Source organism: Scatophagus argus, chromosome 12, assembly GCF_020382885.2.
Source record: "Scatophagus argus isolate fScaArg1 chromosome 12, fScaArg1.pri, whole genome shotgun sequence".
Lineage (NCBI taxonomy): Eukaryota > Metazoa > Chordata > Actinopteri > Scatophagidae > Scatophagus > Scatophagus argus.
Window position 1 is genome coordinate 12,257,149 of NC_058504.1, and position 22,057 is coordinate 12,279,205.

General features: G+C 40.5%; 1 protein-coding gene across 1 annotated transcript in view; it reads left to right on the forward strand.

The window, feature by feature from the left end:
• Nucleotides 1–20,417, forward strand: part of LOC124068666 (short transient receptor potential channel 7-like) — a 44,875-nt gene extending 24,458 nt beyond the window's left edge. Inside the window, exons 7-12 of the mRNA XM_046407066.1 lie at nt 1,920–2,184; nt 14,547–14,742; nt 16,229–16,450; nt 18,613–18,693; nt 19,464–19,539; nt 19,780–20,417. Coding sequence (XP_046263022.1) covers nt 1,920–2,184; nt 14,547–14,742; nt 16,229–16,450; nt 18,613–18,693; nt 19,464–19,539; nt 19,780–19,919 — 980 coding nt within the window. The 3' untranslated portion in view covers nt 19,920–20,417. The remainder of the gene's footprint in view (nt 1–1,919; nt 2,185–14,546; nt 14,743–16,228; nt 16,451–18,612; nt 18,694–19,463; nt 19,540–19,779) is intronic.
• Nucleotides 20,418–22,057: the final 1,640 nt, after the last annotated feature.

The following is a 22,057-nucleotide window of genomic DNA, read 5'->3' on the forward strand; positions in this document are numbered from 1 at the left end:
GCTTGAATAATTGTTGTGCTGTATTATATATGTCATACGTCATCGATAAGGAGTAGCAAATCTGATGAATATTTGTCTAAAAATGTCACCAGTAACTAAAAACCTGAACTGCCTGAGACACCAGAAGATGAGAGTGTGTTTGTTATTTAGATAAAAATGTCACTGTTGCATACTTACTTCAAGATGTTCACACGTAGTTGTTCAGCTTGATGGCAGCACATCACAGTCAGCGACTTCGCACTTGCACATGTATGCAGAGGTTTAAGCCAATGCAGCTTTCTCATGATAACACAATGATAATGAAACACACACACACATACACACACACACACAGAGGCAGACCACCGATGAGCAAACACAGTGAAAAAAAAATAGTTAATTTGTAAGTTCACAATATGATTAACCTCAGAATTGTATTTAAAATCTGCTTTGGACGATTATTAATACCAAAGACAGGTGTTATTAGTACCTGAGACTGTATTAATAATAGTCTGCATTTCTTGGAAATATAGTATCAGAGTATCAAACAAATTGAGAAAACCTCAAGATGCCAGGATACGCACACTTTTACATCACTTCCAGAACTAAAACTCTTCTATAACATATTAAAAAGTGGCCTCAGGCTGGAGACGAATGGACTGCACACTTCTGGCCAACTCTGGGAACCTTCATCAGTGCTGTCATCTGGTGGTCTGACTCTGTCATGACACAGCAGTAAACAGCTTCTGCAGTGTCTGTTATTATTATTATTAAGCTAAGCCATATTTCTCCATATCTGCACCAAAAACATACACATACACTTTTTTTTCTGGATAGTCATACTTTAGCCACAAAATATGAGTATGAGCATCTTGAGTATCTTGTTCTTTTACTTTAATTATCTCTGTTTGCGGTCTTTCTGGTATTTAATTAATCTCTTTTGTAACTCATTTTTCCATCTAACTCAATTTTCCTCTTCATCTACATGTCTGACTGTGCTTCCTCTGCTGCCCCTCCCTTTTTGTTCTCTCTTTCTCTCTCTGTCCTTACTTCTTCTTGGACACACTATCCCTTTATCCTTAGTCTTTGCTATCCTCCTGTCTAATACTCTTTGCCTTTCCTCTTCCCTCGCTCTCTTCTCTCCAACATCTTTTTCAAGCCTCACATAATCCATCTTCTTAATGTACCTTCCCCATCAAAGTGCATGTTCCTAAAAGCCAAGATTATGCTCTTTCAGAACATCTCTTGTAAATATTCAGATCCTGCTTTATGCTCATTCATTCACAATCTCTGTCTCTCTCTCTCTCACACACACACTCTCACTCTGAGTTAGCCAATCATGTCCTTGCTGTCAAACTTTAAATCTGTTCTCCTCTTTGCTACTGTCAGCTGTACTCCTCATTACAACCAGATCTTCAGCCATTCTCTTCATCCCATCACCACCCCCATCAGTGTCTAGGCTTCATTAGGGGTGACCTATACTACTCACAACATCATCATCCTCATCACCACTGAGGCCAAGATCAAGTCAAAGGAAAGCAGAATTTTTACAACTGGATATCATGGCATAATACAAAAGCTGTGATTGTAAACCCACCTTTAGATTAATTGCTTCTATCTGATGACAGAAAAACCTTTACACCCTAAATCCTAATATGCAGCTGTGGATGATTACAGTTGCTAGTCATTAATTTTTCACCAATACTTACATACCTGATGACCTTCTGCAGTGTGAAATGGTAATCAGGTAAAATCTGAACCAAGGAGCTATTTTATTGTCAAAGTGGGCAAATAATCATTTTGCCTTGAAATTTTAAAACTACTATTCAAGCAGATATCAGTGAACTCATCTCTGGTTTTAATCTGCAGTATCTAATTTTTATGATGCATTAACAGCTGAACAGCTGACAACCACAGCCTTCTTCTTTCTTCTCCTCCAGCCAGGAACAAGTGGCGCCCCTCAGACCCCCAGATCATCTCAGAAGGCCTATATGCCATCGCCGTGGTGCTGAGTTTCTCACGCATCGCCTACATCCTGCCAGCCAATGAGAGCTTCGGCCCCCTGCAGATCTCACTTGGGCGCACAGTCAAAGACATCTTCAAGTTCATGGTCATCTTCATCATGGTGTTTGTGGCCTTCATGATTGGAATGTTCAACCTGTACTCATACTACCTGGGAGCCAAATACAATCCTGCCTTCACCACGTGAGTTATGTCTGGCTGCAAGAGTGTTTTGGCAAATGTGTGTGCCTGTGTGATTATTGGAGATGGTGGTTGTGCTTAAACATATTACAGTGTATCAATATGATAGTCTTTCTCTGGTCATTCGGTATTAGAACTAACCCCCAAAAATCAAAGAAGAATTCATGTCAGTAGTATCTGATTCAGGTCCTATGTGACCGTAAGTGCTAAACAACAAGGAAATCCCCAAGACAATATAAATTGTCGCTTATCCTCCTTGATGAGGCTGTTTGCTGGGTTCATTAAATCCATGGTGCTTTGTCAGAGGTAGAGATCGAACTTTAATCTTCCCTCAGGCCTGATGCTGGCTATCGTACTATTTGATTAAATCTGATGTGGAGAATGGTGAATGGGTTGGCTCGCTCGTTAAACACTGGTGAACTGTGGTTTTATTTCACAACTTTAACGACATTATGAGGAAGACAAATTTCCCAGGTACCGTTTTGTATTTAGTGTATGGTTGTGTATGGTATATGTTGTAGCTCCCCCCATAAATACAACTAATTTTGACTAAAATTAATAGAGGTGTCAATGAGAGTTGTCAGTGGCACACACAGAGATACATCAAATTGTGGTATAAAAACATTGCACATGCGGGTAATGATAAGACAAAACATCTCGGCCTATTGATTTTGCCTATTAATTTTAGATAAATCTCATGACCAAGAATTTTCCATTCATTTAATGAAGTGGCCGGGTACTGAAGCAGGATTTAACACACCAGAATAATAGATTGACAATAAGATAATGGAGACATTGTCTCAAATGACAAAAGCCAGCCATCAGTGTGTGACCAGATGTCTCTAGTATGAAGACTAGAACCCCACAGGAATAGCTTCATATTTTCCCAAGTCTACCTTTATACACTATTCAATTGCCGTATGTACTTAACCTCCTCTCCTTAACAGTGATGAAGCAGTTACCTCCTTGTTCCAGCTTAAACACCACTATTGTTGTATTTGATAACTGAAAATCAGCCCACTGAAATTACAAAGAGGGTTATAACAATACTCTAAATGCACTTAATCTGCTAAAGTGCTAACTCCATTTTCAGGGTCATCCATTTCAAATTGTCAAGTGCACATTTCATCTGAAGAGTCAGATTACACCTAGAGGCTGCAGTGTATAAAATCAACCATTCAACCAACCTTAAACATGTTTCAAACATTGTCCACATCAGCAGTATGTGATTCAGAGTCGATCAATTTTACTGAAGCATTTTTACAGACAGGATGTTGTGTTATATGTCATCAAACTGCTTGTAAAGCAATCAATCTCACAAGTTCCGAAACGTATCAATCTGTACAAGCTTCATTTTTGGTTATCCATGTGTGCTCATCCTGTCACATCGGCTGCAAACAGAGTACCAATGGGTCTTTCCCTGTCATTGCGTCATATTTGTAAGAATGCTATCCATATTCGGCTCCTGTCTTTCAGCAAGTCTGTTCATCGTCATTCATGTCAAAATGAAAACTCTGTCTGCGGTCTTTCGCTGTCACATATCATTATTCACTTTCTCAGTGAATTACATATACATACATATTGTATACATTACGCCATTTCTGTTCAATGCAGCTGAGCAACACAAGCTTTACAAGTTGGTCTGTAATTAAAGTAATTAAATTAATTACTAATTAAGTATTATTTGATATTTTACCAGAAAAGTCTACACAGTCTTTCATATGGTATGTTAATATTTACTATTGTACTTTATGTTAAGTTTCTTCTAGTTGCAGAAGATGCAGAGCGTACAGAGCTTTGACTTAAAAATCAGAAGCAACTCTGTGCTTTGCAAGCTTGTACCAGGTTACAGCAATGAGCAGGTTCAAAATCAAGCTGTACATTTACAGCATGATGGTCCTATTTATGTTCTTTTGGTTAATTTACCCTACAGGTTTTTCATATCAGTGAAGAACACATAAAGAAAGTCAGAGCAGAGTGTGACTTGAATTCTTGCCTTCAGTTAATTTTGTATTAAACAAACTGCTGCCAGATGTTGACATCTGTTTGCTCATGAGCATAAATCCTGTGCTGTTGGCTTGTTTGCTATTGCTGATTTGGAGTTCTTCCACCACACCACACATCGTTTGATGCACCGAAGACCTTTTCACATTCGTTGGTCTGGTTGTTTGACCTGCATAAGTCTCTTCTTCATGATACCAAATTAAAGTATTAAATACTGTAAAGTCAGAAAGATCTGGGACCATAGCAACCACTTTGTTGTTTCTAGATGTTTTGGTGAGCTGCCAAATGATTGTGATTCATTTTGGCTGGCAGACTTAATCATGCCAGTCTGTGTCCATATGTCTGCCTGCTTGCTCTTCTTATCAGGTTGTACACCTGCCTGTCCACCTGTCTACAACTGGATCTGCAGTGCCTATAAAAAATATTTGAGCAATGACTGTTTTCCCCTTTCATTGCTTTTTATTAATGAAATCATTGTCAATATAATTTGGCTTTTTTGACAAAAAAAACACATAAAACACTCTCTAATGTCAAAGTGAAAATAGATTTCTAAAAAGTAATGTCAGTTAATTAAAAATATACAATGTATTAATGTAGTATAATAAGTGACTGCATAAATATTCACCCCACTTCAAGCCAGAATTTAGTAGGCTTTGGCTGCAACCACAGCACTGAGTCTGTGTGGACAGGTCTCAATCAGGCGTGCACATCTGGGCACTGCAGCTTTACTCCGTTCTGCTTTGCCATCAGCATGCTTCATGATTTTCTTTGTAAATTTGGTGAGAGGTTGGAGGCCCCACCATCAATGCACAGGACCCAACGTCTCAATGCCATTGACCATAAAATACCCACAGAGGTCCTGTGTCCCTTCACCTGACAGGTCAGGTGGTGCCTCAAGGCTGCTTATTCCAATGCATTCCACAGATTCTCCATCAGGTTGGGACCTGGGTAGTCTGCAGGCTGTTGCTGTGGTCCTTGAGACATTCCTGAGTTACTTGTAAAATGCAAAGGGTCATTGTCCTCCCATACTCCGATCACCTGAGACGTACGTAAGGCATGGGAGCAGTTTACAAGTTTATGATCTGCCTAGCATTCACTTTAGACAGAATTGCTGATGATAAAAGGTGTGTGACTGGAGTTCTAGTGTGAGGGTTCTACTTTCCCATGCTGACTTATCCTACACCACTGTGCTGTGCATACAGTAGCTCCTCTGCTGAGCCCCAGAACGGGGTTATTAGAGGCTGTGAGTTCTGCTTGGCTGCCCACACGAATCCAAAGATCCAGGCGACGTGATGAGCAGACAGACAGAGCAGTGGGATGAGATGAAATTAACAGACAGAAAGGCAGATAGACAGGTAGAAACAGAGCCTAATGGAGCTGAAATGGACAGTCAGAGCGATTGTGGTCACAGCCCGAGAGTCAGACATAATGGAGACTTCTCAAGAGGCAAAAGACAAGTACAGAAAAGACCCTGGGCCCTGCAGATTGAAGTACCTTATCATTACCATTACACATTAATTCCTCTCTGCTTTGGAGATCATCATCGAGGCTGATTTCAAAAATGAACCTTAACGCAGCTGCGATTAAAAAAACCCAGAAACTACTCCTGTTCATTTTAACAACTGCTGACTGCATTTCTTTTCAGAGTATTTTTATTTATATTTTTTTCTGCTTCTCTGACACTTTTTTAATTGCTCACTCAGGCTGTGAGAGCTATTAGAGATGTTTTTTCTCATGATAGAGCCCTTATATTACGTTGTTGTTGTCAGTCTCTCCACCAGGGGTCAGTCTGGTTTTAAATCTCAACCTGTCTGTATAGAGGTTTACAGATTTATTATACATTTGTTTTTATACTGTGTCAAGTTTTTTTGTTGCGTCAATCTAATCAGCTTAATATTATGTCTATTAATGTCTCACAGAATTTGGAATTACGCGTTTTTGTGTCTCTTCTGTGTCTGTGCATCTTTATTTTTCTATCCCACTCAGTTCAATTACAAGGTGTGACTGCAGTATCTTTGGTATGGATGTTAATAATATTCTTGCCTGTGGTACACACAAATTGCGAATTCTCAATAGAACAATCTTGCGTCGGTCTCTTTTCTGTTCCTCTCACTCAGCAGAGAGCATGTGCTTGTGTTGGTTTAAGTGTGTGTGCTCATGCTCAATTCTGTGTGTGTGAGGGCTGTGTGACTTTAGCTATTTGACAGGGCATGTCTGGTGGAGGGCACAAGAAAGGGCTGGTTTGATAGCTCTGATACAGGAAGATGAGCAGGGAGCCAGGTGGAGGATCATAAACTAGGAGGGGCCACTTGGGCTGCGTGACAGAGGGAGGGATATGAGGGGTGGGGTATGGTGGAGAAGTGAGGCAGAGGATGTCACTCTCTCTCTCTCTTTCTCTCTCTCACACACAGAGAGAGAGAGAGAGAGAGAGACTCACACAAGCTAAAACTCAAATATATACACATAAATGCACAGCTGGATAGGATTTAATGAAGACTGAGCAGTAATAGCCACAAATCTCTGGAGGCGCAAAAACTCAGATGGCTATCTGACTCACACCACATGCTCTTCGTTCAGTGCCCACACGGTAATGTTCTTAAATGTGCAAATACACTGAGGCTGGGACACACACAAGGGCCACACACATTCACACTTCCTCAGTCTCACTGTTTGTTTTTTTTGCATGTGTTCTTGCAGGTGCTCATGTGGGCAAACAAACATTTATAAGTGAATCATTTCATACACCCGCTTATCAGGACTGTGATTTGGACAGTGCTGGTGGAGCAGTTGACTTGTCTCCATTTTCTAGTCAACCATGCATGACAACACTGCGCAAAGAGTGAGAGGACAGGGGAGGTAAAGGCAGACAAACAGGAAGTGAGAGAAATGTTTTTCAACATTATGAGGCAAAATAAAAGCAAAAATCATTCTGGAATAATGATGACAATAATAGTGAATGTTATCAAAGGGACAGTTAAAAGCAGTGCAACAAAGTCATGAGATAAAGTTCGCTGGGAAGAGGAGAAGGATGGAAGGAGGAATGAGGGACAAGAAATGAACCACAAGTGGAGATGCAGATGAAGAGGAGGATGTGCTTTTTTTGTTTGTTTGTTTGTTTTTTTGCTCAGGAAAAATGCAGCAAACCAGCCAGGGTGCATGGACAAAGAAGGAAAAAAGAAGGGAGAGGATAAGGGAAGGTCAATCAGACTAAGCAACAGACAGCCACACAGGCTTTGCCCAGATTTAGACTGCACATATTTTACCAACAAGCGTCTAAGAAGGTGGGAACAAATCAGAAAGTACACACAGTACACAGATTTTGTCAGTTGCTCTTTTTTCAGCATTTAATGCACATTTCTTGTTCACTGAAGGCATGCTGTGGACTCATTGTCGGTTACTGTTTGTACACACATCATTAGTTGTAGAAGATTGTTTGGTCCCAAACACAGCGAAGTAGTGAAAGAAGAAGAGAATATAGGCAGAGGACAGAGTCTCCACAGATCCGGACACACAGACTTTAACTACTGTTTATAATGTGCTATTTTATGATATGCTGGTTAGAGTCATTTAGTTGCTTTGGAAACGTGGGCTTTCTTTTTAGACCAATGACACATGATTGAATTGAAAGACACAAGTGCTGAGCGCTGAGGCAGTACAGGCAAGATAGGACTCATATCAGATTAAGGCCAAGGACAAAGCAGTGTAATGCAATGTAAATGGAGAGAGACAGACAGACACACAGCGATGCAAACAGAGACAAAGGGAAGAGTGGGGTGCATAAAGGATGGCACACGAGAACCCAGAGATGGAAATGCAGGCTGGAATATGAAGTTGAGTCTGAAGTGACGACTGAGTGAAAAGTGTCAGGAGGAAGAAGAAAAAGCAATGGGTTCGGACAATGGGTTGAGTGAAGAGTCACTGATAGAGTTGGAACATGGTGGCAAGACTGGCGAGAGAGACGGGCTCTGAAAGAAGGAAAAGAGGAGATTTATTAGCTCTGAAAGCAAGGCAGAGGTGTCATGTTCAGCCTTTAGCAGTCAAGCATATCTGAATGTCAGAATGACGAGGGGAGACACAATTACAATTAAGGCCAGCAGACAGAGAGAGCGAGACAAAAACAACAGAAAAAAGAAAGCATTCATGCGGTGTGACCAGTAAAAGCTTTTAAATGTCAATGCTTGGACAAGCAGCTTTAGAGTTTGTGCCAAATATTGGGTATTTTTAAATAAATCCCTCCATGACAAATGATTTCAAGCATTCGTCTCTGTCAGATCAGGTCATCATTTGACACTAACTCTTTCAGTTGAAATTCATTCCTTTCGTATATGGTCATGGAAGCATTTCAGTGCTGTCTTGTTAGGGCATCGAATAAAGAATTAATGAAGTATACAGAGATTGGTAATTGGCTGCTCACTGAGCTCCTTCCTCCTTTTTCAAATTTGCTACAAGCGAATTGTGTGTTTTCAAGTGTTTTCAATAATAACAGGTGCAGATTTAACACTTGAAATTCTTTTTTTTTTCTTTTTTTAAACGCTGCGTTTCTTAATTCAGGCAGCTGTAGACAAAAACAGGCTTCTGATTTCTAATTAGCCGGTACGCTGGTATCGATGACAACCCTGATATTTAAAAATCAAACACTGATATTGTGTTAGTAATGCACACGTCATAATATTTTGGTTTAATCAGTTCATCTGATTGTCTTTTCACTATTCACTTAGTGTAATCATTCTGTTTGTGCACTTTTGTACAGTCATGGTTACAGACTCTCCCCATCTGCATACACTTGTACTTTGAGTTGAATTTATAGGCCTGGAGATGAATTTGACTGATAGCATTTTTTTTCCCAAATCTTCCACAGACATCTTAATATTATCGTTATTTTGAATTCGTTTGCTCACGATAATCACGCCCTATCTACGACCATCAGTTTTACTCACTGAAATGACACGTCATTGGCACATCAGCTGTAGCAAGCCACCTAATAAAGCCAATGCCAGCTCTGTGAGTTGGATGAAAACCCTGCCTCTGGTTAAATGTTGTATATTTACAGCTAAGTTATTCTTAGAAAAAAAAAAGAGACTTGTGAAAGGCGTTTGTAACGACTTTTAAAGCATATGGACTAACCTTCGTGTTTGAAGTCTGAACTTCCCCACGTGGTTTTTGGTTTTGGAAACACTTAAAAAGAAACCATGCTGCATGCTCTTTAACTTCGGTCTTACTGTGCACACTGCTACAGTGTGCAGAGGAATCATTTAGCTCTCTGATATCACATAAAACTAGCCAGCATCAATCCCAGCACATTGGTTTGTGCTGCCTATTACGAAAGAGATAGAGATAATATAGATAACAGGGAGACAGAAAAACAGACACAGAGGGAGAAGACAAATTAAAAAAAAAGTTTAGATGTCAAGCTTGATTCACTGTCAAAAAACTCTTAATTGCTTGTCTTGTGGTGTTGTATTCCCCACTTAATAAGATTACTCTCACAACTTGCCTGAAGACACACAACAAAACGGTTTCCTTTTGTGTTGCTCTCTTTCTGCCTCAGTTTGTATCCCGCTGTCTGTCGCACAAATAGACACACACTCATAAAAAGCCGCACTCATGAGACATACAACAGTTTTTGTTCAGTTCTCTTTTTGCTTTCCCTCCCTTTTTGTCTCTCCATCAAACACACGCATACACGCACAGGCAGGCAGGCAGGCAGGAAGGCGGGCAGGCAAGCAGGCACCTCTCTGAAACAGCATTCATTCTCTCATTCATTCATTAAAAGCTGAGATGGGCAAGGCCTCTGCTGTCGCCATGGTGACAGCTCCTTTGGTGTTGATATTTAAAGGTGTCTCACCTGTACTTGTCTGTCTGAATGCTTGTCTGTCTGCAGGAGAGGAGAGGAGAGGAGAAATTTAATATCTTGCTAATGGCTGAAGGATGGAGACAGAGCAGAAGGCTGCTGTGCGGCCGTTCACAAAGTTTACATTTGCATTTACATTTGCATTTGGCCAATGTGAAAATATTTCTGCAGATTAAATAAAAAGGAAAAGTATATGAGGAGAGAAAATAATGAAAAAAGAACTGTATAAATCAACCAAATAGATTGAGTGACATAAAAATGGCTAAAAGCTATACGGGTGAAAGATGGAGGAGGAGAGCACAGGGGAGGGGGGATGCAGAGAAAGATATAAAAGCAATGGGAATTTAATGAGAAAATGGTTGAGTGAGGTAGAGAAAACCAACAAGATGCAGAGATGAGAGAAAGAGAGAGAGTAAGGCGAGCTAAAACAGGGAGAGAGACAAACATAAAGTAAGAAAGATGGAGAGAGACTGAGAGCACGCCTCTGGGGGGTCGGGGGGTTGATTTAGGCCTGTCGGTGATTGGGTTTGGACTGCTCCCGCAGAGCTGAGCTGACTCACCAACTCCCCCCCCCCACACACACACACACGCAGATGTGCACCATGCTGTATGTGGCATGAGTGTGTGCGTGTGTGTGAGAAGCCAACATGTTGCGTGCACCCTATTGGGAGCTGCCAATCTTAATAACAGATAATAGCACACTGTCCATCTCCCTCTCCAGATGCCCAATGTCCCTGCTGATTCACTGCCTGTTGTACAATGCTGTTATACAACACGCACACACACACACACACACACACGCAGTCTGATATGGATTAATTTCATTCCTTTGTTTTTTGTTTTTTTTAAATAAAATCTTCCATTATCCAGAGCACTGAGAGCCCCATTTGTCTTACTAACAAGGTATTGCGTAATACACACATGACTAGACTAGTACCTCAGCTGACAGGACCAAAAAACTAATTTATCAATGTTGTTGATCTCCAAGGATACCTTTTAAAATTTTCAATAATTGCATTTCTTCCCAGAGAGGCATCGCACACCAATTTTCAGTCAATTAAATAAGCAGAAAAGGTGAGCAAAACAAACAATTACACACAGCAGCACCGGATGCCCATGAGTCAACATGTTCCAGTATGGGAGAAGACCTTCTACCCTCATGTATACTTCTATCCATATTCTGTCTGGCTTACTGCGTAATGGATACAAGTGAGGAGGCGCAATGCATGTAGCCATGTAGCATATGGTTGACTCAGATGGTGCTGTAAGAAGAGGCTCATTTCCAGTGACACTGCCAACACATAAATGTCAGACACATTTTTGGAAGTTGCTTTCTATTAATCTGCCAAGGCAAACAAGATGAACAGTGTATATGAATAGTCTGCTATATCTGGTGAGTGAGTGATATTAATTGTGTGTGTGTGTGTGTGTGTGTGTGTGTGTGTGTGTGTGTGTGTGTTAATGGCACGTTAAAGCTGCCTGTGCGACAAAGCCCTTCGTCGGTATCTACACTTATATTTTCGGAACATGAAAATCTAAATTGAGTGAGCATTTCACACGGGTGGGAAGATGAGCTGAAGACAGAATTATTTGATTAAATAAAATAACTGGGATATAGCATAATCGTGACTAGATAATTGCCCCCCCCCCCTTTTTTTTTAAATTTAGTTTCAGATTTCAATGCCACAGGAATGATTTTTTTTTTGTTATCTTGTAAGAGAGGCTCCAGATAAGTGACAGGACATTATTTGAAAAGAGAAGGCTCAAAATAGGTTTTCAAGGCAAGTCTATCAAAATCACCTTCCTCAGCTCTCCTGATTGCACGATAGGCTGATGGATGTGTGTGATGTGAATAGCGAGTAAAAGGATGGCATCGTTGATAACAGCCTTCGGTTTCTGCTTGTTTCGCAGCAGTCTAGAGCCTGGGCCATCTATTACAGCAGCACAAAGAAGAAAACCACTCAAGAACTATTAATATATGTGAATATGTTTCTGTTCAAACATTCCTCATGTTCCCGGCGTCACATGATGTCTTGGCACTTATGATACTGGTCAGTACATGTACAGCACGTGCTTTGTGTTTGTTTGGTTGTACTTATTTGTAAATCTTTTTTAATGGAATGAGATATTTAGGTGATCATTTTCTCATTATGGCAAAGGAACTCATAACTCTACCTTCTGAGAAGTCAGAAGTCAGGAGTGGTTATATACCTGAGTCTGGACTCCTAAAAGTGTTGAGTATTTTGAGTTTTTCAGGCTATAACAGTACAGGCTACATTAATGTGACAGACAGTAATAAGCCAAAAAAACAAGCAATAAATCAACAAAAGTCTATCAAATCATATGGATGTTGTGTCGTGGTAGTAGACAAAATAAGAAATGGAGGCAATGTATCTATTTAAATTTAAGTGCAAAACACTAACAGGCAAAACATCTCATTATACAAAGTCTCACCAGAGTCTGCAGACAGCCAGGAAACTTATTTGTAGAATAACAGGCTAATAAGCACTCAATCTACCGTCTGACTCTGATGCATGAACAAATCTGGCCTGTACTGAAGCCCCCAAGCGGTCTGTTCAGTATTTTGCAGTGTGTCAAGGGTAGCGAGTAGGCATGAGAGCTGAAATTTGTTTGTTCATATACGACCCTGTTGCTCATACTAAGAAACTGATGGGAAAAGGACAGAGTCCCCTGTCGTTTGAAATAGTGACCGATCGCATATTGGTGTGTGTTTCCGGAATGTTAATATAATGCTCGGCGCTCAGAGTTTGGTGCAAACCTCACACACCCAAATAATTGACATGCAGGTGAACAATGATCCCATAATATCATGAAGACATCTGTCATATTTGAGCAGGTTGTCAATTTATGTAAACCAGGGAGAAATCAATGAGAGTGGGATGCCTTTCCGTATGAGGTATATTCAGTGGTATATTCTGACCATTAATCATGCTATTCAACTAAAATGCAGAGATGCACAGGAAACAGTGACTGCAGGCGAACACCCAAGTCAGTCTTGTCAAGGGAGCCACTGAGGAGTGTTTCTTTTCTGTGTAGAAAAAGTGATTATTTCAAGGTATACGCGCTACAAGAGACACTAAATGGTAGAAATGACTATTCAGAGGTCAGGGAGAAGAAATGTATTTTTTAAAGGTATGTGTTACTGTAAATGCAGGGTATATTCTTAGACGTTATAGAGAGAAAGAGAGAACACACGCCGATCTTGTCTTGAAGGTTAAAGAGGGTGTTTTGGTTTCTTTCCGAAAGGTTAAAACTGAAGTACCAAGAAGTCTCTTCTTTGTGTGTGTGTGTGTGTGTGTGTGTGAGCGAGAGAGAGAGAGAGAGACAGAGGAGGGGAGAGTCTGTGCTTGTGTGTGTGTGTGTTTGCGTGTGTTTTTATGCATGTGAGGCTGTGTTATTTTTTTTCCCTGTGCCTCCAACTTGCTCTGCTTGCCAGTGAAACTGTGTCCCTTTGAAAGAACTGAAGTTGGAAGACGCCTACAGCCACAGACCAGGAGCTTACAGATCTTCCCTCCCCATAGCCTCCTGCCACCTCCAGACCCTCCAGCAGTCCAAGCGGGCGGCTTCTTCCTTCCCTCCACTCGCCACTCATGGAATAGTTAATGACAGACATGCAGCTGAATGTGAATGTTCACAGGTCTTGCTGCCTTGCACTGTTGTACCTTGTCTCACGCTGGGTCTGGAGAAGGATACCTTGAGCTGAACAGAAGAAAAAGTTTTTTTAAATGAAAAAACATTAGGAGTGCTTAATTTATCATATCTTAATATCTGGGGAAAAAGGCAAGTGGAACTTAAGAACTTTCGGTATTTGAACCACAACTGCTGTCTGGTGTCTCTAATGAAAAGTCTCAGAAATTAAATTAACAATGACATTCAAACTAAACAAAGAAATACTTGAGCAGCGTGGATTTTCGGAAATGTTTATTGCTTTGAACCCTGAATTGAAATATTTTTTCATTTATCTTTATAAATACCAGCTCCCCATAAAATAGACATTCATATTAAGTAGTGGAGTGAAACTTTTATTGTTTTCCTTTTAACAGCAGTGAGATTTCAGTGTCTGTTTTATGCAAAGGTCAATGCAGAACTGGGCTGCAGACTTAATGAATTGATTTTTATAAGCTAAATGATCTCTCAGATGCTTTAGTTGAGTCATTTCCTGTTATTCGCCTTTGCGGCAGTCAAACATGTTTTTATGAATGCGCATGTGCATTACAGTATGTGTGTAATTTTAAGAGTAGGTGTGTGTGTGTGTGAGAGAGAGAGAGAGGGAGATAAATGGGATAATGTGTTCAAATTGGACATGACTCATCAGGTATTTCATCAGTGCCACCTCATAAACTCCACAACATAAAAATGCATTTCTTGTGTTTGTATGTGCTTTGGTACGTGTGTTGGTGTAAAGGAGCAATTAGCTTTTAACGCTGTGGTATTTTATGTGTAATTCACTGTCGTGCACTGTTTTCTCTCTCTCTCTCATTCCTTGCAGGGTGGAGGAGAGTTTTAAGACTCTTTTCTGGTCCATCTTTGGCCTGTCTGAAGTGATCTCAGTTGTGCTGAAATACGACCATAAGTTCATAGAGAACATCGGCTACGTGCTGTACGGAGTCTATAATGTCACGATGGTGGTTGTCCTTCTCAACATGCTCATTGCTATGATCAACAGCTCGTACCAGGAGATAGAGGTGAATGCGTAAGAGTTATTCAAAACAGAAAGGGTATGTTGTTGTCAACAAGTCAATAAGGATCATTGTTTGATTGCGCTGTTGCCTGCGGGAGGATTAGAGAGTGAGTTGAAAATACCACAAGCTGTAGGAGATCAATACAATGACAATAAACAAAAACAAAGAATACTGTTGGGAGTTACAAAATGGAGGACCCGATATGCAGACTCTGACACGAGGAATACGTGTGCGAAAAGACATTAATTAAACAAATTTAAGGAAACAGAAACAAACAGAAGGTGGCTGGGAGTCCAGGTATTAATTGTCCAAACACAGAAATTATCCAAAAAGACAACAAGGCTGCTGGGAATCCAAGTAGTGATAGTCCAAGCAGAGAAACAATCAAAAATGGGAAACATAAAGAACACAGGGATCTCACGAAATGAGGAGGAAGCAAACCACACTGCAGCAAATACAGACAAACTGACAAAACGCACAAGAAGAGTGAAGGTGTATGTAGACAATGGACGAGACACAGGTGAAAACAATCAGGGTGGGGCAAATGATCAAAAAAGGAGGAAACGACAGGAAATGAAAAGCTACACAGGACACAAGAGGAGAAAATTTATAAAATTAAACAGGAAAGAAATTAATTAAATTAATTAAACATAATCTTCAAATCACACCCCCACCACCTCTTCAAGGAAATGCTCTAGGTGTTCATGAACAAAGTCCAACAAAAAAGAGTCCAAAACAAGCTGGGTTGGTGGAGGGGGTCTGGAGGATGGAGGGACACCTCTGGAGACTTGGAAGCTGGACTGAGCGCCTGGACTGCAGAGGGACAGGAGGCCAGTGCCTTGGCTGCATCAGACAGGGCAGCTGACTGAAGACCAGAACCAGGAGCATGACTAAGAGCAGGTGTTGGCTGGGCCGACCTGACAGAATACAAAATTAAAGCAAGAGTTGCACTGCAAAGTTATCACAAAAAGAATGAAATAAAAACAATAATAATATTTTCATCAAAGAGTTTTTTTTTTGTTGTTGTTTTTTTTTTTCAAACTGTAAGAAGTTTGAGTTATTGAGGACATGAATTCAACACATGAACTGGACATGGTTCTGTTGTTTTAGACAGAACCATGTTATGATCTGGTTTTAATGCTTGTTCCTTAAAATTCAACATAGTTTCTCTCGAAACAATCAAAAGTAATTATAAATTTAGCAATAAGTTGTTAAATGGCAAACATCTGCCTAAATCTTTAATGATTCACATGGACTGTAAGATAACGTTAGTTTAATGTGATTAACATGTTGTTAAATTTTTATGAATTTGTTCTGAAGTAGGTGTTCTTGTTTTGACTTTATTTTCTGACTTAATGTTAACAATGGAGTTAAGCTGATAATTTGTCCCCCAACAGCCAAAAAATTTTGGGTTTTTTTTTGTCTTAATGCATCACCAGCTAGTTATATTTCAAATGCAACCTCTGTGCTTGTCTGTTTGTCTCTGCAGGAGGATGCTGATGTGGAGTGGAAGTTTGCCCGGGCCAAGTTGTGGCTCTCCTACTTTGATGAGGGCCGCACCCTGCCAGCCCCCTTCAACCTGGTTCCCAGCCCAAAGTCCTTCTACTACCTGGTCCTTCGCATCAAGTCCTGCCTGATACACCTCTGCAAGGCCAAAAGCCGTCGCCATAACAATGAGCTAGAATTGGGCATGCTCAACTCACAGGCCAAGGTTAGTGTCAGGAACTCATCAGGACTTCTAATTATAGACAGAAACCAAAAAAATAAATAAAGTAAAAAGTTGTTATTTTATGTACAAGTTGCAGTAGTCACTAAATAATGCACAGGATTTCCGTTCATCTCAATATTATATTCTTTCCTGAGTGTTTTGATTCTATATTTCTGTATTTTCAAGGAACTGTGGTGAGAGAAATTGCTCATAATGTGCAACTTGTTTTTCTGGCCTCCCATTCAGCATATGACTCTTTTAGATAACAAGAAAATGGAACTATAAAGTGACAATTTATATGGAAAAGGCAAGATGCAACCAGACATCTCTAAAAGATTTTGTTTTGGTTTATCTCAAGTTTGCTTTCTTTTGAACATTTTGCTGCAGTGACCAAGATATTAATTACCAGGAGTGTATTTTCCATCCAGATATTGCAGGCTCCTTTCCAAATAAATGGTGTTGCGCTTTGTTTCCAATGTGGCTTCAGTTACAGGGCTGTTTACACGTGCAACAATATGCAATGGACTTGACTTTATGTGTAGCGCTGGGTGAGCTGTTTATAGTTTGACTTTTTTGGACCATCAGTATATATATAATATGTACAGGGTGTTCAGATGACCTTGTGGTTAAGATGCAGGAAATACATGACATTCCAAATGTAAGTCTTGGATCCAGTCCAAATGCTTTGTTCATTTTTACACTTTCTCCCTCTGTAGGATTGTCTATCTAAACAAAATCACTTCAATGAAAAGAAAGCCTTGCTTGAAGAAAATAGCATAGGCCATTTAAGGCAGAATCAATCTTGGTGATGGCCTTTTCCACAGGCATTTCCACTGCCTGATTCCTCAGCTCAAACGGCTCACCTCAGTGCCTCGACTAAGCTATTAGTCAGGTCGGCGGGATCTGCCTGTGTCTGCTCAAATGTCTGGCAGGTTGCAGATGGGGACAAGACGGGTTACACCCTGGTGCTTCTGTGAGCTCCTAAAGTTCTCTGCAGCTCTGACAGTTTAACTGCAGAGCCAGGCAGGTGCAGCAAGCAATCGATACATAAGCTCACACTCAAACACAGTGCAACATTGAGAATGTCAAATGAGGTTTAGAGAAGGCATTGTGGTCTTTCTGAGCCATTTATTCTTTTCTTCCCCACCTGTTTCAGTCTTTGGGTCTGAGTTTTTCATGTGGGATGTCCACTGCTTGAGAAAAGTAAATGTGCTGAATTAAAGCTAATTATGTTAGTTTCAAAGCAACATATGTTCAGAAAGTCAGTGGTCGATGTAATACCAGTTTTAATGACTTTAATGATTGCACATGTTGAAGAAAAAGTCTCTGAACCTACACAAGAGAGTAATGTGTGTGTATGTCATGAACTTGTCTGTAACACTGTTTATTCAGTGATAATCTACTCCTGATCATAAATCAGTATGAATGCATTATAATTCCTTATGAATGTCCCCATAACATACTATAGATGTGGCCTTCATCAAAATTGTTTATCAGAATGTAAACAAACAATGGAACATCAGTTAAATGAAGGCCGCAGAGGCCAACAAAGCGGGTTATTGATAAGGTCTAGATCACACAGTCCACAACAAAGAGAATTTAAGCTTTGTCTGTTGGGCTTTGGAAGAACGTTTGCATAAAAAATTCACACGAAGTTGAAAAAGCAGTCGCCATCTGGGTGTGTGGCTCAGTAGAGGAGTGAGCAGATAAAAAATACACTCATTTCCCTCTCTATGGCAAACCAAGTATTCTCTGTTCTACAAAGTCCTAAAACAATTACTGTTCTTTTGTTCTGTCAAAGAATGCAAAAATGAAAAGAAAAACATAATTCAGCACTTTGATTATAAAAATCAATGCAAGCACAAATGACCGTAACCCTAAATGGTCTCTATAACTGAAATCTATAGTTTATATAGGGCACCTATTCAACATTATGGATTTTCTGTAGATATATTCTATGGGTTGATAGAGACATTGCACACAAGCTATAAAGCAAGGTCACAGAGGCAGAAGGCATCTAGAGCATTAGATAGAAACCGTAAGTCTTTCATTGTTGTATTGTTTTAGCAGTGAGTTGACCCCTCTAACACTTCCATTAAAGAAGATCACTCAACCCTGAAATGTGACGTTAACACCGGACTGTTTTCTGTATTCCACTGTTGCAGCAGGATGAACGCTTCAGGTCTTATCCTCGCTCAGGAGAGGATATCCCCAGAAAATCTAGAAAACATCCGACCAGATACCAGGTAAGACAGAGAGCAAAGGACTGGTGAAAAATCTCAGAAAAGAATGAGAAGGCAAAAGACAGACAGACAGACAGAGAGAGAGGGACTAAATAATAAAATAAAAATCAAATAAAAACGGATATGAACGACAGAGGTAAGGAAGAGTGAAGAAGTTAGGGAGTTAAGCCAGAAACAACAGAAGAAAGCGTTTAACAAGAGTTTGGATGAAAGGACATCGACTGAAAGGAGGGCAGTGTTGAACATTGTGATTGCAAGCGAAAGGGGCTGAGGAGGAGGAGTGGCAAAAAGAAAAAGAGAGCAGCAGAGTAAGGCTGAAAATGCCTCTAATGAGCTGTCTGAGAGGGATCCAAAGCAGAAACTCTGTAAATGAGCAGAAAATATCACACTGAGGAGGGACTAGATGCTCTCCTCCTTAGTCTGCCTTCCACCTTTTGCCCTGAGGGAAATCATAACTTCCTTCACTGGTTCACTGTGCTGTGTGAGTGTGAATGTGTGTGTGTTTTACTAAAGTCAAGACACAAGATCACTCAAACCAAGCATTGGGATGTCACTTGATTAGACATTTGTATGTGTGCTGTATGTGCAGTGACAGGTATCGACCCACGCATCCAGAATGCCTATGCAGAGACTGGTTGCTGGAGGCTCTCCCTTTTGTCTAGGGATCAATACTTGACACAGCGCTATTCTCTACCACTGTAATATGTGTTGTCACATCACACTTGTCCGCTTCCCTCTCTATTTAATCTTCTCGTTATTTCTCCTCTTTGCAGAATATCATGAAGCGCCTGATTAAGCGCTATGTTCTGAAGGCCCAAGTGGACAGAGAGAGTGATGAAGTCAATGAAGGTAAAAATTCCCTCTTCATTAAGGCCCACTATCATTATTTGCTCAAGGCATATGTGTGCATGAGTGTATGAACTCATAGTAAAGAGACAGCAGGTCAGAGTTAATACTGTCTGTATGTGTCCATATGTGTGAGATACCGTCCATAGCACAGTCTTGTGGCCTTGCTTATTTGCATACATGTCTGAATATGTTCAAATTCATATGCCCTGATTGTTGTGTCTGTGTGTACCTGTGTTTTAGGCGAGCTGAAGGAGATCAAGCAAGACATTTCCAGCCTCCGTTATGAGCTCCTAGAGGAGAAGTCCCAGGCTGCTGGAGAACTCGCTCTGCTCATCCAACAACTCGGCGATAAGTTTGGCAAGAACACCATGAGACACTAACAGGACTCGCAAGAAGGAGAGAGAGGGAGGAGGGGGTGAAACAGGGTGAAATCACGAGGAGGTCGGGACAGAGAGCAGGGTTAGTGTAGTTATTTTTAAGACCTTGATAGAGGAAGAAACAGAAAACTGGGAGGGGGGGTGCTCGTGAGATAGACAGGGGATGGAATGCTTGAGAAACAAATTGGGCACAGAGTGAAAATTTGCTAAACTTAAAGTGAAAGGCAAGTGTTTTATACATGCAATGACCAATGGCGGGAAAGTGAGAAGAAGATACATTATATGGACAAAAGTATTGGACCACCTGACCATTCCACTAACAGTGACTTTAATGACATGACATTCTAGATACATGGACAGCTTTGCAGCTCCCACAGCTTCCACTCTTCTGGGAAGGCTTTCCACAAGATGTGTTTCTTTGGGAAATTCTTGCTAGAATTTGTGAGGTCAGACACTGATGTTGAACCAAAAGGTCTGGCTTACAATCTCTGTTCCAGTTCATTCCAAAGGTGTTTGAAGGGGTTGAGGTCAGGGCTCTTTGTGGGCCATAGAAGTTCTTCCACACCAAACTCATCCAACCATGTCTTTATGGACTTTGCTTTGTGCACTGGGGCACACCCAGTGCACAAAGCGAAGTCCATAAATGTCATGCTGGAACAGAAAAGGGCCTTCCCCAAACAGTTGCCACAAAATTGGAAGCATAGAATTGTCCAAAATGTCTTGTTAGTCTAACCCCCTCATCATCCCCATCCCAAAACTTTTGTCTATATGGTGTAGCGTTGCCTGCAAGTGTGCATGTGGTCAAAGGTTTAGAGGTAAAGTACTCTCAGTTGGAGGGGTTTTGTTTTGACAGCTGAATAGTAATTACAGGAAGTGTCTTTGGGGGAGTGAGAAAGGACAGGAAGACAAAGGCTTACAGGTTGGTTGTGGTGGTGGGGGGTGTTGGTAGAGGGAGATCTGAAGAGGCACCACAGAAGACTGAGGCAGTGCAGTGATGACGGGCCTCCACAGCTGCTGCCAAAAGGGGGTGGGGGGGTTGACAAGACAGCATGGTATCTGAAAAAATATGCCATTGTTATTCAAACTAAAAAAAGACTGGCTTTGCTTCTATGTTTTCACTTTATCAGGACACGCATAGTGAAGCCTGTCAAGATACTGTACACAACTTTATACACCAGGCTATCTAATTAATGCATTTCTATCCATGATCCATTGATTTATTAAGAAAGAGTAAAATAAGTCTTTAAAGCTTGCTCAATAATCAAACATTATCCTTTCAATGTCAGTCACAGACCTTTGTGCATCCACACAACATACAGTGTGCTGTATAGACATACAGTGTTGCAGCTCCATATGGACTGTTTCCAAGAGATCTTATGTTAGTAGGAATTGGCTTTGCAATAGGCAACTGACTAAAAGACAGCTTGTCTTTTATAAGTATGCCCGACTCATGGATAGCACATAGTGAAAGGACATACAAAAACAAATAAGAAAAGTCCATGCCTCATTCATATTTGAAAGATCTCAAGCCAATACACACATTAAATATGTACTAGATACCTGTCGTGGATATTCTCCTTCTTGTTGTGCCTTTGCAGCACAAAGTGTCACATTTTTGAAAAGAGTAACCAAAAAGCTACATGTCCTGGAGGAGTTGTGTTTACAACTGTAAAATGCAGGAGGTTGATTTTTATGAAGAGCACATTAGGGCAGAAAAATCCCTCTGTCTGCTTCAGGGAATCCAGACATTAGTGAGATGAGAAAACACAGATATAGAGGTACATAGCGAGATGTGCAATTTTGGAACAACAGTGCAATCGTTTGGCTATGAAACACTGGGATTCTGCTGCAGAAGCAACGTGGAGCAATTTTATGGTCGTGTTTTTCTTTTGGAGATTTATATGACATACTGCTGCGTGAGCTAACCGGCTGCATTAGACTTCAGCAGTGATTTGACTGACGTGAGAATGAGTAGATAAAAGCTGAATTGTTACTTTAGCCAGAGCATAGACAAAATAGGATCCCAATAATGATCTGCTAATTCTGCAAGTTAGAAATGAAATCTTTTTCATTGTGCTAAGTGGAAAATCTCATCTATAACAATCTATATACATATGTAGATACAATTAGGGTGCTGAAGA